This window comes from Myotis davidii, unplaced genomic scaffold (assembly GCF_000327345.1).
Source record: "Myotis davidii unplaced genomic scaffold, ASM32734v1 scaffold430, whole genome shotgun sequence".
NCBI lineage: Eukaryota > Metazoa > Chordata > Mammalia > Chiroptera > Vespertilionidae > Myotis > Myotis davidii.
Window position 1 is genome coordinate 1,598,669 of NW_006285247.1, and position 15,279 is coordinate 1,613,947.

Consider the following 15,279-nt stretch of genomic DNA (forward strand, 5'->3'; position numbering starts at 1 on the left):
CCTTCACATCTACTTTGATAGTTAATCACACCACCTTCTTTTCTGTTAATGTTTGCATGGTATATTAACTTTCAATCTATCTTTGGCCTTAAAGTTGTTTCTTGTAGAAAGCTTTATAAGTAGATCTTGCCTTTAAATAAAATGCTGGTGTCAAATTCAGGCCCAGTCATAGTTGCCTTGGTTTGTGGTACTCATAAGAGGGAAGTGGTAATGGCCTTGGACAGGAACTCAAGGCCATTTAGACTTGATATAGCTAGTGGAAGAGGGATTTCCTTATTGGTGGAACGTTTTGATACAACAAATTACTACCCTCAAATTTATTTGTGAAATGTTTTATATTCATTATAAATAATGTAAGGTTAAAGAAGAGTAGGCTTGAACTGTGGAATGGCTAGCTACCATTTAGCATCCTCAGAGAGAAGGATGTGTAGTCAGTGCTATGCAAACCTCTAAATTTTTCTTAGAGAAATCCGTACTTGAACTATTTCATTTTGGAATCATAGATTAATCAGGGAATGTTTAAGTGTAGGCAACCTCAGAGACCATCTTGGGCTCACTGACATGCTTCTGATTACTTGAACATAAAAATATATCTAGTACTTTCATTTTTGTTACTCATGCTATGCAGGTAAATGGATAGCTGCATCTTGGAATGATCTTTAGAAATAACAACCTGTTTAAAAATGGACCAAAGTATAAATAAAGTGGGCAGTTTTTATATTTTAGTTCCCAAATAAAATTTATAAGGAAAAACTGTTTTTACTTTGCAGCGTTCAGTCTTAGAGAAAAGACCTCATCATTCTGTATGTGACGTGGACTTGTGGGCCCTTGACCTCTTCAAATAATTTGTCTGTAATAGGCTTCTCTTGAAAATGAATCTGCATTTTCTTGCTCTCCACACGCATGAGTTTCACTTCCAGGGGCCCCAAGTTTACATAATCCTGTGGTGAACAGATGCAGAAAAGAATAGGAGAAGTTATTCAGCAAGTTAGCAGCTTCAATAGATAAGGTTTCCTTTATCTGACTGGCTTCATTGCCCTCCCAATTGCCCAAGTGCTGTATAACATGTGAAATATGAGAGCTACTAAAAATAGAAACCACTCCATGAACGTATGTGGGGCATATAGGCCAGATCTCCCACCGAGCAGTCAGCAAGTCTTTCAGGGGGTTGGGTTGGGGGCACCAGATAGAGTGGGGAGATATATCCTCTGTAAGCTCTTTAATTGGTAAAAGAAAATATTGGCGATATATAGGCTAGAACCACTGCAGAGTTCTCTATATTACTCAAGAACCAATGGAAGATCTGCATACATCACTTTGCTTACTAATATTCTAACATTGAACAGATTCTTTATGAATTTTGCACTTTTCACAGGACCTTTGGCTAACTGTATAAATAAAACTTACCATATTCTGCCAAACTAACTATAATTTATGATATCAACAAATGAAATTAAAAGTCTAATTTATATGAAATCACACAGTCACCCCCAAACTGGCTTGAAACAGGTCAGGCCCTCCATTATGTGCCTTCCTCTTGGGAGCCTTCCCAAGTAATAATGTTTTCTTTTGAATTCCTTCAACACATCAACAAACTCCCCCGAATTCCTACCAGCTGTGTATCAAGTGCTGGGGACAAAGATGAGCTCACAGACCGGTCAGGGAGACAGACACAGGTGATACATGCCTCCTGCACAGTAATTAATGATTTTCTTATCCATCTGCTAATAGCATGTATGGGATTTGAAAGTAGTGCCTGCCAAAATGGCCTCTTTGAGACTTCATTTCTTCCTGTTTACCCCCTGATTCCCAAGCATCTAACAAGTACCTGGAATATTGTGGGGGTCTCAATAAACATTTATTAGAATCTAGAATATCAAAGAATGAAAAGGGAATTAATGTTTTATTACTCAAAATGCATGTGACTGTGTTTAGTTTTTAAAATATATAATTATAGAACTATAAGAAATGTAAGACAGGAGAAAAGCAAGGTGGTAGATATCTACCGCCTATTTCAGAATTCTAATTCACTGTGGTAATCTGCTCAGGGTGTCATAACAACATTCCACAGGCTAAGAGCCTTAAGCAACAGAAATTCATTCTTCACCAATCTGGAGGCTGGAATGTTCAAGATCAGGGTGCCAGCATGATGGGGTTCTGGTGAGAGCCCTCTTTCTGGCTTGCCGATGGCTCCCTTCTCGCTGCGTTCTCACAAGGCATAGCCTGTTCTTATAAGGCCACAGTCCTATCAAATTAGGGCCCCATCTTTATGAGCTCATTCAACCTTAACTATCTCCTAAAAACCCGATCTCCAAATACAGTCACACTGGGTTTCAACATATGAAGGGCTGGGGCAGGAAGACATAATTCAGTTCATAACATACAACACGTCATTTTACCACATCAAAAACTTCCATGGTAAGAAAGAAGGTCTTTCATTCAACCAAATGGTAGCCCCAGTTTTGGAATTTTGTAGACAACTGTCCATTTGAGGTCATCATACCAGACCAGGTGACATGATTCCAAGATACTCATGGCGGTGCTTGAATGCTATAGGGACTAGACCTTTAGTCTTTAAACAGGCGCTTGACGGTAGCAGGACTGCATTGTAGTTAGTTAAAACGAGTTTTGTTGACTTACTCAGTTTCTTCTTCTGTCTTATATCACTCTTTTTCCTGTAAGACTTTAAGTTCCTGAAGAACTTTTTAAGTTGTTGGTAGTACCAAGAAGGAAAATAGCAAGGGGTCAATGTGGGAGTAATTGGAACAGCCGTGGGCAAACTACGGCCTGCGGGCCGGATCCGGCCCGTTTGAAATGAATAAAACTATTGAAAAAAAAGCCCGTACCCTTTTATGTAATGATGTTTACTTGGAATTTATATGAGTTCACACAAACACTCCATCCATTCTTTTGTTCCGGCCCTCCGGTCCAGTTTAAGAACCCATTGTGGCCCTCGAGTCAAAAAGTTTGCCCACCCCTGAATTGGAATGTACCAAAAAGTCTTAAAAAAAAAAAAAAGGCGTGAATATTCCAGGTTTCATCCTGTGGTGTATATGACAGTTTGTCCTTCCGAAGATGGCCATACTAACGTATACCCCACCCCGCATGCTTTTCTGATAATGTGATGCCAACCTTCTTTTAAGATGTACAAGCTACATTTCCTCCACTTGGAACTTTATAACTGCATCAACGGATAGATGATGAGGGAGGGGATGCTGTATGATTTCCAAGGCTAAGTCATGCAAAATTGCAGCTTTCATCTTAGTCTCTGGGATTGCTTTGTCTTGGAAAAGCCAGACAATAAACGTGCCTTGTAGAGAGGCCCATGTGAAGAGGAACTGAGGCCCCCAGCTTAGGTAGCATTAACCTGCCAGCCGTGTGAGTGAGCCACCTGGGAAATGGGTCGTCCTGCCCCCATCAAACCTTTAGATGACTACTGCTCCAGCCAACATATGACTGCAACTGCCTTGAGAGTCCAGCTGAGGACTATCCAGTGGAGCCCTTGCTGATTTCCTAACTAACAGATGCCCTTAAAGAAAATAAACAGTTGTTATTATAAGCCACTAGATAACTTACATGGTATACTAGTAATGGAGGTCTATAAACAAATATAGATAACAAATTGGGCAAGAGTAGGGGTAAAAATAGTATCCAAAGAGATGTGAATGGTGGGCAAATTTTACTAATTGCAAATAGAAATTTTCAGTATCCATATTTTAGGTTAATTTTCTCCATTAATAAAAGAGCATGATCCTAGTAGTCAAAATTATTTACTTAATCTTACCTTGAAATCCTTCTCATCCTCATAGAGTAAGTATTTCATGTCAGAGGTCCCAAAGTCTATGGATGAGCTCGCACTATCTGTGCTCTGCTGCTGGTCAGAGCTGATATTATCCTCATGACTAATGGGTAAAGCTCCAAATGCAACTGATGAGCACATCTTACTGCTGCTTGTTTCTTCTATGGATTCCAGTTTTGACTTTTCTGGGGTGAAGGAAAAGAAATTAATTATGTGTATAATAGAGGCCCAGTGCACAAATTTGTGCATGGGTGGGGTTCCTTGGCTTGGCCGGCAATGGGGCCAATCGGGGTGTCTCACCCCGTCCTGATTGGGGCTGATTGGGGCTGACCGGCTGGGGGTGGTGGTGAGGGAAGGGGTAGAGATTGTGGGAGATAGGCCGACCAGGGGGGAGGGGCCACTGGAGGTTGACTGACCAGGGGGAGGGACTGTGGGAGGTTGGCCAGCCATGGGGTGGGGCTGTGGGAGGTTCCGATTGGGGCGATTGGAGCCAGCTGGCTAGGGGAAGGGGTCGTGGGAGGTTGGCCAGCTGCAGGAGGTGGGCTGTGGGAGTGCATTGACCATCAGGGGGCAACTTCTGCATTACCCATCTGTCCCCTGGTGGTCAGTGCATGTCATAGCAAATAGTCAACTAGTCGTTCCGGTCGTTCGGTCTTAACGGTCACTTAGGCTTTTCTATATATATAGATGTTGGACAGATAAAATTAAAATACAATGCATACATTGTCACATTTTTTAATTTGAAAGACCTTTGATAATCTCTTGGAGGAGATAAATCTGAGAATTATGTATTGAAGTGAGAGTGAGCCTCATTTTCAGAAACTCTATCTGATCTGTATTTCCTTCTATTGGCTAAGTTATAGTCATCAAGGGAAGCTTTGTATATGTTGGTATTTTGGTTGGTTGGCTCAAGTGGAAACCACATCAAGGTAGAAAACACTGTCCATTTCCAACAGAATTTATTTAATTCCCTGTGAAACATGGTGACTATGATTTGAAAGTCAGACTAGAAAAAGGAGGTGGGTTAGGACAAGTGCTCCAAGAAGAAGAGGAATATGGAGGAGCTGGCAGTATCCATTCCCTGAATAGCTCTTGGATATGAGGTGCCTGTCTATAATAGATGCTCAATAACTGTTCATTTAAAAACAAAAAACAAAAAACACCACCATTACAATAAAATAATCTATAATAATAAAAGTGTAATATGCAAATTGACCGAATGGCCGAACAGCAGAACAACCATCTGGACAACCAAGCTATGACACCCACTGGCACCAGGCCAGCCAAGGCAGGTGCGATGCAATTGGTCAGGGGCCCGGCCATCGCCCCATGATCGCCCCACAGAGGGAGGCCCAGGCTACCTGGCCAGGGGTGCTGCGGCGGGTGGGTGGGGCCTCCCTCTGCAGGACAATCAATCACCAGGCTCCCAGACTGTGAGAGGGTGCAGGCCAGGCTGAGGGACCCTGCCCGCCCCCCACCCCCCAGCACGAATTTCGTGCACCAGGCCTCTAGTACCTATATTTGTTCCTGACAACTCCAAAGGCTTTTGTACAGGTGCCATTTCGTGTCCAGCAGCTTGGGTAAGATATAGTTGCCTAAAAGAACAAATAAGAAAAGCAGTCTGTCAGTCAACAAATCCTGTGCTACCTGTTTACTAGTATTATCTCTCTTCTGGGTGCTAGAGAGACATAGATGAAAATGAGGCATAGATCCTACCCTTGAGGTGGATAAGGGTAGCAGGCAGGCGTGCAGTGTTTAGGCTGATGGTCTGTGTACCCTAACGGGTAATTAGCATAGTGTGGGGCAGAGAGAAGCCACCTCGTATAGCTCTGGGAGGTAAGGGATGGTTTCCAGGAGGATATAAAACCTGACCCGTGTCTTAAAGAACCAGGGGCTGTTTGCCAGGGAAGAGCCTGGGGTGAAGGAAGGGCATTTCATGATCAGGGACTAGCACACTTAAAGTCCCAGCAGTGAAAGTGAGCACGCCACCAGTTCGGTCGCATGTAGTGATCCAGAAATGACAGTGGCCTCAATGGGTTTTAAAACAAAGAGGAAAAGAGAAAGAGCAAGCAGTAGGAATCCAGTGACAGGCAGGTCTGGCCTTCACTGAGTGGCAGGTGTCAGCTGCCGGCCCAAGGAACTGTGCCTGCGGTTGCAGCTCTCTGCGCATGCATTGAACTCTGCTCCCCCGTCAGATTCCCACTGAACTCTCCGTCAGAAGATACACGCCCTGAAAGCTGTGCATGGCATTTCCATCAGGTTTGCCTGAAGACAGCAGAAAGCAATTGAGCCCTCGAAGATACGCAAACAACCCCTCACGCTTCGCAGCTCAGCAACCAGAGTGAACCCCCTGGTTTACCCGCTGCTGGTTATTTAAAGAACATGAGTGAAGTGTTATTAAAAATGCTTAAGGCTCCAGAAAATAACATAACTACATACACTATTTCTATCTGTGAAACCTGCTTAAGACCTAACTTAGGAAAGGTTAGCTGCATATGGAGCTCTGGTCTGTGGGTGGACATGTCTAAGGCCACAGAATTCTCTTCTCTTCTGGTTTCACTATTTTGAATAATGAACATCTTACTAAATGCCACAACCTTCATAAATCTGGTTCCTCTCGTAGTCATTAGTTTGTTGTCGCTTTTGCATGGCCACAGAAAGTATCTTACATGACGTTATTACGTGAAGCCGGTGGCAGATTTGTAGGCCTTAGTCCGCTTAGCCTCAACCCCGTGGCACTTGAGTTCCTGGGCAGTCACCTCTGGCTGACATGCACCTCATCTAATGTCGCAAACAAATACTATAACCTTCTATGTGAGCTGTGAAGGGAAACGTAGCAACTCTATTAGCTAGAATACCCCATTCTTCTTCCAGATGAGAAAACAGAACTTTTTATATGTCCACTGAGGACAGTTAAGGTCTATTTCTCGCACCCTCCTAGTGTCATACAGGACTGAATCCTCAACAAAAGAGGTGAAAATGGCAGTTACTATAAAATATACAATAGGTAATATATTTCTTTGACTTGAAATTAGGTACAAAAACAGCTCCTGAATATATTTAAAGTTTTCCTCTGGATAAGAAGTCTAACAGATAATTGTGGGTTTATACATTCCTTGGTGTCTTTATAGAGATTTTCCTAAAATGTCCTAAAAAGTTGCCTCGAGTGCCTTAGCTGGTTTGGCTCAGTGGATAGAGCGTTGGCCTGTGGACTGAAGGGTTCCAGGTTTGATTCCAGTCAAGGACACAGGCCCGGTTAGCAGGCTCAATCCCCAGTAGGGAGTGTGTAGGAGGAAGCTGATCGATGATTCTCTCTCATCATTGATGTTTCTATCTCCTTCTCCCTTCCTTTCTGAAATAAACTGAAAAATATGTTTTTAAAAGTTGCCTCAAGGAGTTTTCAATCTAGTGAGGAAGCAGACATTAAGTAGTAATCACCAGTGTGATAAATGCTGGCTACACAGGGAAGGTGCCAGGTGCTGCGGCAGCATGTGCTGGGGCACCTGACCCAGTTCTGGGAGATGTCTCCCCGCTGTCTCTTGTTCCTGGGTAGATTTTGATTTAATCTCTCCCAACTCTGAAGCACAACTCATCTCACCTATCAAAGAAAGCCAACCCACACAGCACTGATGAACAATGTGGACTTTACTGAAGATTTTTGTGGGGAGGACAGAGGATAGGTTAACACTGCAAACAACTTAGTGAAGATCCCCACTGAATTTTTCTCATCTCCTTTCCTGTCCTTGCCGAGTTTTCTCTGGCCAATGAAAGAATTCCCCTTTGTTATAATTATCAGCACCGAATCGGACTGAGCTGATGGGAGCAGGAAGTGGGGTTGGCAGTCTACAGCGTAGCTCTTTTCTAAGGTTTGGCTGGTTCAAAAAAGAGGACAGTGGACAGCAGGGAGAGCAGTGGTTAGTAGCCACAACACCAGCAAGTTTAGACATGATTAGAGCTGGGGCAGAAACATTCCAGACTGAGGGGATAGTGGGGCCCCCGCTTCCTAGGAGCCCTCAAGGAGTCCACCAATCAACCAATTCATTCAGCTCGACTGCCTACATCATCTACAATGGTCTTTACCTCTCCGGGGAAGCACACACACACTGTGGGAGGGGGAAAGGTGGTCTCTTTCTCTATCCTGCCCCATGCGCCTTCCCCACTTTGAAGTCATTGCACTATCTCCCAATGTCTCCAATCTTGCATCCTGACACCTGTCACTTAACCCACCAAGCACAAACCCACAACTTACCTGCATTCACCATTCTCGGAACACATTAAGAGGTTTGTAGACAACAAATACTTTATTAGGACTCAAATAGTATTTTTCCATGCTACACAAGCAACAGGAACTGCTTGAGTGGAAATGTTTCCCTGGCTCGTTCACTATGTTGAACGTCTTTGCTTTCATTCCCAGACTTAGACATGTCTTTCCCATCTTGCACATACAGACCCTACATTTGTGTGATTTATTTCTCCTCTCTCCCTAAATGTGCTATCATTTAGATTATTTCTTGTTTCTGACTACTTGTCCGAATTACAAATGCCTCTTTTAATTCCATCATATTCCAGGGCCCTGGTTCTCCATCAAGATTGGTCTATAAAGACTCCTTTGTCAGGTAAGAAAAAGATAAGCTAAGATGCAGAGCCATGGGCACAGGTGGTTTCTCTTATGTAGGAATTGACGTGACTTTGGATGCCAGGCTATTTTTTCAGTCTCGAAAGCGGTTGAGTCTTTCCTTAACTATCAAAGGAAACAATTCCATATTCCCCAAGGTAGCCAGAAGCCCAGGACACTTACAGGAAGATGCCACAAAACGGATCACTCTCTCCTTTGTGCTAACTCCATACCTCCTGCACCCTCTGCTGCACTGCTTGGCATTGATTTTCCTGCCCATGCTCCCTGCCGACCTGGAGGATGCTGAAGGGTCAGCAGTTCCGACACTCATGGGAAGTGCTGGCTGCTATGACTGCAGGGTATTGCTAGGAAAATCAAGTCAAAGTGTGCACTGTACAAATGGTCAACTCTCATGATGCGATGCCTTCGCCATAGCCATTTTGTGAATTCCTTCTTTGCAACTGTTGCAGTCTGGCTGGAGCACTAAAGAATTAAATCATCATCAGAAAGAACTTGATACAGATACAGATGTTTAAAAAATACTGTCTAGATACATTTCACCTGGGTATTTTGAGATCCACAAGTCTACAGTTGAATAGTTGATCAATGAGCTCCAAATTTTCTTCTTCCAGTTCTTGAATAGCTTTTTCCAATACATCAACTTCCTTCCTATGGATTGCAATCTGTTCTCAGAAGAAGAGAGAATGGATGGTTGGTACTTATTTAGTTCTATTTAGTCTTCGATGAGAAATTCAACTCCTAAAAGTGCTTTTGCCCAAGAGGAAGAGCTATATAAGGTTAATTACAAACAACATAGAAAACTAAACAGTCCTGGAAAAAATAGTAAATTATAACACTTTTAAAAAGAGAAGTACAGGCCTAGAGCCCTTTCTATCAGCTTCTATAGTACTTTCTTTTCCTGTAGTGATGGGGTTGTTCTGAGAAATATCAAGTAGATGAAATATTGTGCATTCATTCATTCATTCATTCAAATGGATTGTATGCCTACTATGTACCAGAAACTATAGTACACTTTGGGAAAAAGGATCTCAGCCTAGTGGGAAAGATGGTGATAAAAACAGAAAAGAGTGTGTTAAAACCATAGGAAGCTGTCCAGGTGCTGAGGGAGGAGACGGAGGCGCAGCCCATGCCTGCCAGGTGTCGGGGTCGGGGTGGGGACGGTAAGATGGAATTAATAGAAGAGATGACATCTAGTCTGGACCTTGAAGGCCATGTAGGGATTCTCTAGGCAGAGAAGAGGGCGTACATTCTTGGAAGAAGGAACCACGTGTGTAAAGGCACAGTTATTTTGGTGTGATAGATACAGAGTGGGAGTTGGGAGAAGTAGGAGAGGAACTGGACAATGAAGGAAGAGGCACATAATACTAAGAGTCTGGCTTTTGTGTTGCAGGGGATGGGAGCTCTTTGATAAACGTAGCAGGTTAAAATAACAGTAAGGAGTATGGCTAACTCAAATATGAACAAAATTCGCTGGTTACCTTGATCCATTCTTATGTGTATTTTGATAACTTCTGTCTAAAGAAGGCTTAATAGTGGGAAGAATATATAGACAAATTTCTCTAGATAGAATCCTCAACTTACCTCTCTCTCCCCCAAAACTGAAAAAAAGTAATCTGTCTTGAGGAAATAGGAGACAAGAAAAGCAAAGGGGTTTAGATTCAGTATCTCTTGTTAGAAGTGTAACTGAGATGATGACTGAGAAAGAAATGACTAACATTTTATGTTTGTAATTGGGATTTAATTATTGCCTTTTAGAATCTGGAGGTATTCAGTGTATTGCCACATGTATACCTCTATCACATAAGTAATTTATTAAATGCTTGAATTCTTACTGTGGCAAGGTTCTTACTGTGGCTGGATGCAGAAGGATACAAAAGTGAATTAGGCATGGCTCCTTCTCTCAAGAGTCTACAATCCAGGAGACAAATATGCAAATAAGGATAATATAAAACAATACCAGAGTCTTAGTAGGGTCTCAACTATTGCTGGGGCTTGGAGTTAGAAAGTAGAGAATGTATTATCCACCTGCCTTCAACAATTTAGCAAAACCATTAAGTCCATAATACTAAATCACAAAGCTCGGGGTTAATGCTTAGAGAGAACCAGCTTGATTACAAACGTGAATGCCTTAAGGAAAAATAATTTTTAAAAGTCAAAGGATGAGAAAAAAATTCTAGAGTTATAAACAGAAGGAATTAATAGAACATTTGGAAATGTTTGACCTAAGGGCTTGGCATGCTTGGGAGGCAGCACACTCAGTTCTTGGTCTCTTTCCAAAGCTGGGAATGAGGGCCCTTTTGGGGAGTGGAGTCCAGCCTTTCAAACTAAGGATATCCTGTGACATCACCGACCCTTTAGAGCACTTTGTAAGTTGTTATCTCCTTCCCGGCCTTTTGAAATGTTAGGGAAATGAAAACGAGTTCCTTTTACGGTCAAGTAAATACCTTCAGATTTCTGGACTAAGAAAGTGAAAGGGAGGGAGAAGAAGACCATCTTTCCTCCCCGACCCTGCTCTTCTCCAAACACCCAACAAATGTACTGAGGAAGCTGGGAAGGATAATTTAGCTACGACTCAATAGTTAATAACTTAGTCAGGGACCTAGGATCCTAAATAAAATACATGCTCTTGAAATGTTTTCCTGCAAAATCCGAGTTCGCTTTACACGTCCTAGCTCTTGGCACTCTGATTGCTAACGGGATTGGATTCTGTTGTCTGGTTTTCCTGGATTTCCATTTAACTTAGTCTAAGTTACTTAGAAATTTCATTTTTCTTCATTTTCCTAATAAGCAGGCTAACTAAAACCAGGTAATGAAAGTCATGCAACAGGATGTCTCATATCCTTCCCAGAGATCTAAGTTTCTGGTTATTGCTGAGAGAGAGTGAAATGGAGAAATATTTTTAGGAGGTCCATTTGTTAAAGATCCCTGTTACTCATTCAAAACCTTCCTCAAAGAAATTAATTCCTCTAATAAAGTAATTAGAACACATACATTGTTCTGTATCCAGGCAGTTTTCAATTCTTGTAATAGTACTTATAACCAGAAATGGTTTTAATTAATTTTGTGAGTAAATTTAATAATGCTAAAATGAATATTTATTGAAATAAAGATAAATTAAATCTATTAAATTTCCTTAAAATGATTTGCCCTTTATTACTAAGCTCTTTTTGCTCATGATTCAATTAAACTTGGCATTTTTCCTGTCTTTTATTTCCACTGAATTATGAGAAGTAAAAAAATATAACAAAATGAAATGTCGTTTATGGCTTTGGTAGAAAGGATCAAGGCACCAAAACAGCCCAAATATAAATTTTTATAATCATTTTCTCTAAACCTAATATCTATGACATCTCATAAAATATATAAGATTTGCACTATTAAATTATTATCATTGGGATCATCCTGTTACTTAATAAATAAATCCCTCCCTAATATTTTTTAACTATTGAGCTCACCTTAAGTTTTTTACATTAATACTTTTAAAAAGATGAAAAGTGTTTAATCATTTCAGAGCATCAAAATACAATATAAGATTGGTATTTTGGTGTCAGAAAGCATTAACTCAACAGGTTCATCTGGGATCCTTGCAAAATGCATTTCAAAAACATCCTGGAGCATTCTTGCCATTGTCACGGCAGCAAATGCATGTAGGTCTTTATATTCTTCCTTGTCCACTTTTCTCTTGGTAGTTCCAAGATCCTTTGGGTTTTTTACATCATAATAGTTACTGAGTTCCAACGCATTAACCTCAATAGGATTATAAAAGGGCCATGCATGTGAAAAGTGTATCTTGGCAAGCATTTCTTTAAGAATCTCACTACAGAGCTTTAATCACCCTGTTCCTTGAACAGTCTTCACAACTTCATATTGTTGCTGAGAATCTGGCAAAACATTCTTCAGCACAGTTTCTCTTATAGGTGGTTTTGCAGATTTTTACCCTCATAAGTGCTGGGGAACATTCACCTCTTTAACCCCTTCCCCAAAATTTTTTTGTTAAAAACGTTTCTTTTTCAGACTAATTTTTTTATTTTGGTTCTATATAGTATTTTTGATGCTGGTTATGAAAACAGTTTGTAACTCGTCTTCCTATAAACCATATTTTTTTACCATATTTTCTTAGTATACTCATCGACGACTGAAAAAGAACATTTTGTGAAAACGAGTATACACGTTTCTGCCTGGGAAGGGGTTAACTACTGAAGTTGTGGCGTTTTATCTTATTCCTCTTCCCAATCCTTGTAACCTGAGCCACTGTTTGTGAGGTAGAGTTGGTGGGTCACCTTGTGCTCTATTGGAAGGAGAAGTAGATGTTTCAGGAACTACAAAGTGACTCACTTGCTGCTTAACTACTTTTTCTGATGCTTTAGGGGACTTTTTCTTTAACAGGAGAATCTGCTAACATTGTTGAGTGGTTTTCTTTATTGTTTCCTTACCACCCACCTCTTGTTCTTCATGTGGTATCTGAAATAATTTCTGCCCAAACCCCTTCTTTGGTGCTTGTGCTATAATAGCAATGTCATCTCCAAACTTGTGGTATAAACAACAATTTAAAAACATTGCGTTGAAGTCTTCTGTACATTCTGAAGCTTGCACATAGCAATGCTCCAAGTGTTTCTTAAGTGTGCTTAAACCCATTGGGTTCTTTATGATGGTATAATAATCAGGCAAATTTAGTTCCATGGCATCCACAGGCTGCTAAAGAGGCGAAGAAAAACTATGCTTCCGTAAAGCCTCTGAAATAACCTTCTGTAGATGCTGCAGTTGACTTGTCAATTCCCGTTTCTTGTGGTATTTATAGACTCTGGTGGTGCAGGGTCAACAATAGCTGTTTCTACTTGGCAGAGACAGTCCTAACTGCTTCAGATCCTGTTATTCTAATGTGTCTACAAGTGCACGCATGTCCTCTTCCTATACAAGTACTAACCGTTGTTTCGTTACGTACGCCGCAGTTGTGGATAATTGCAGTTGCTGCCATCTTTCACAGTCTTTCTTCCCGCCTTTCTAAGTCACACATGGCGGTCCCAGCAGGAAAAACCTGTGAGTTCCTCTTGGGAAAGAGGGCTGGTCTGATCATCCCCTGCAGCTGCACAGGATGACGTGGTGCAGGGCCGAGGGTCTTCCATCCCCGCCTGCTCTTGCCCTAATGGTGGCTCAACTTAATACCTAGTTTTAAAAACTGGGGATTCATCTTGATCAGTTTTTGGAAATAGTATGGACCATGATTTTATCAAGGCAACTTAAAAAGAACTGCCAACATCACAAAAAGCATGTTAATTTTTTTTAATCCCTTGCTTTCTAGACTCGCTAACTCTATTTGGTCACATGGGAAGCTAGGAAAAGGGAAGAGGAGAGAAGGTGACAGTGACATTTTCACCTCAGGTGTCTGAGCAGATGGTGCAAAAGGAAATGCAAGAAGAGAAAATTTAAGGGGACATTTAATGAGTTCTGCTTTGGCTACGTGGAGTTTGAAGTGCCTTTGGGACATCCAAGTGGGGCTGTTTGGCAGGCAAATTACAATATAGGTCCAGAGCTAAGGACACACACAAGTTAGTGCTGAAGATGTACCTTTGAGAATCACATACAAATAACTTGCTAACAAGAGCCGTGTGTAGTTGAAGGGAGTTCTCTCAAACAATAGTGAGTTCTCGTTCACAGATGGCAGCTAAGCACAGGTGTGGTGGCTACTTGTCAGGGCATAAAGGGAATTTCAAAGTATGGTAGTGAGTTTGGCACAACCTCTGTAGCATCTTATAACATCTAGACCAAAGATGATGTGCTTGTTTCATCCAACAACATGCTCTCACATATTCACTCAAAATTTAAGCCATATATTTGATTCATTCCTCCAATAAATATATCTATACCCAGGGATATCCTTTCATTCAATAACTACTTAATGTGAATATTTTATTAGGTTTCAGGGATATATAGTGGAAAAGTCATAGCCTGCTCTGTGAAGAGACAGATGCATAAACAGACAATTTCAACAGATTTTTATAAAAGCAAGAGTTACAGTGAAACAAGAGAGCACTGGGGGAAAAGCACTTAAGACTTCCTGGAGGAGTTACAAAATGATTCACACAGCAATGGACAATCAAGTGGCTAAAGGAAGAGTTGGAGTTTTCCAGGCAAATGAGGGCAAGGAGTAAGGGCAGAGGGACCAGTATGTGCAGGGCAGGGAAAATGGAAGTACCCCAAATAGGGTTCTAGATAAAGAAGGTCTAGAGGTGCCCACATGGTCACATCCAGCAAGAGCCATGTTAGAGCCTTGGTACAGGGAGACAGATGGGCAGCTGGGCCGCTGGTTCCCACAGGCTCTTTAGGAGGAGGGCCAGGCTGGGATGGGATGGAGAGACTGCAGTGGGCAGGGACATCTTGACCACTGGCAAATGGCTATAACTGTGGGTTTGGTGTTGGCTGCAACTGAATGTCCAAAAGGCCAGAGCAGTCATTTTAGAAGTCAGCGGTGTGGGAAGCAGACTAAAACAGTCCCCACACAGCAGAAAGGCAGAGGGAGCAAGGATCCCAAGGAGACCCCATAGATCTGAGCCCTTTTCACTAACACTCCCCACAAGAGGGCATGTAAGCCCTCTATACACCTCCCTATACATCAAGGGTCCATCTTAATGAAAAGCAGGGGGAGGAAAGAAAATCAAAAAGACTGAACATCTATTGGAAGGAGACCATGTTATCCCCCAAAGGCAATTTACAACAGCAGACAATGAGGTTGGAATGATCCTTTGGCCTTGCCCCCATCCCCCAGAACAGCGATTCTCAACCTGTGGGTCACGACCCCTTTGGGGGTCGAACGACCCTTTCACAGGGGTTGCCTAAGACCATCGGA

General features: G+C 41.8%; 1 protein-coding gene across 1 annotated transcript in view; it reads right to left on the reverse strand.

Moving 5' to 3' along the window:
* Positions 1–713: 713 nt before the first annotated feature.
* CCDC83 (coiled-coil domain containing 83) overlaps positions 714–15,279 on the reverse strand; it is a 46,779-nt gene continuing 32,213 nt past the window's right edge. Inside the window, exons 8-11 of the mRNA XM_015558856.1 lie at positions 8,976–9,097; positions 5,315–5,394; positions 3,785–3,984; positions 714–941 (exon numbers count right to left, since the gene is read on the reverse strand). Of these exons, the coding sequence (XP_015414342.1) occupies positions 780–941; positions 3,785–3,984; positions 5,315–5,394; positions 8,976–9,097 (564 nt within the window). The 3' untranslated portion in view covers positions 714–779. The remainder of the gene's footprint in view (positions 942–3,784; positions 3,985–5,314; positions 5,395–8,975; positions 9,098–15,279) is intronic.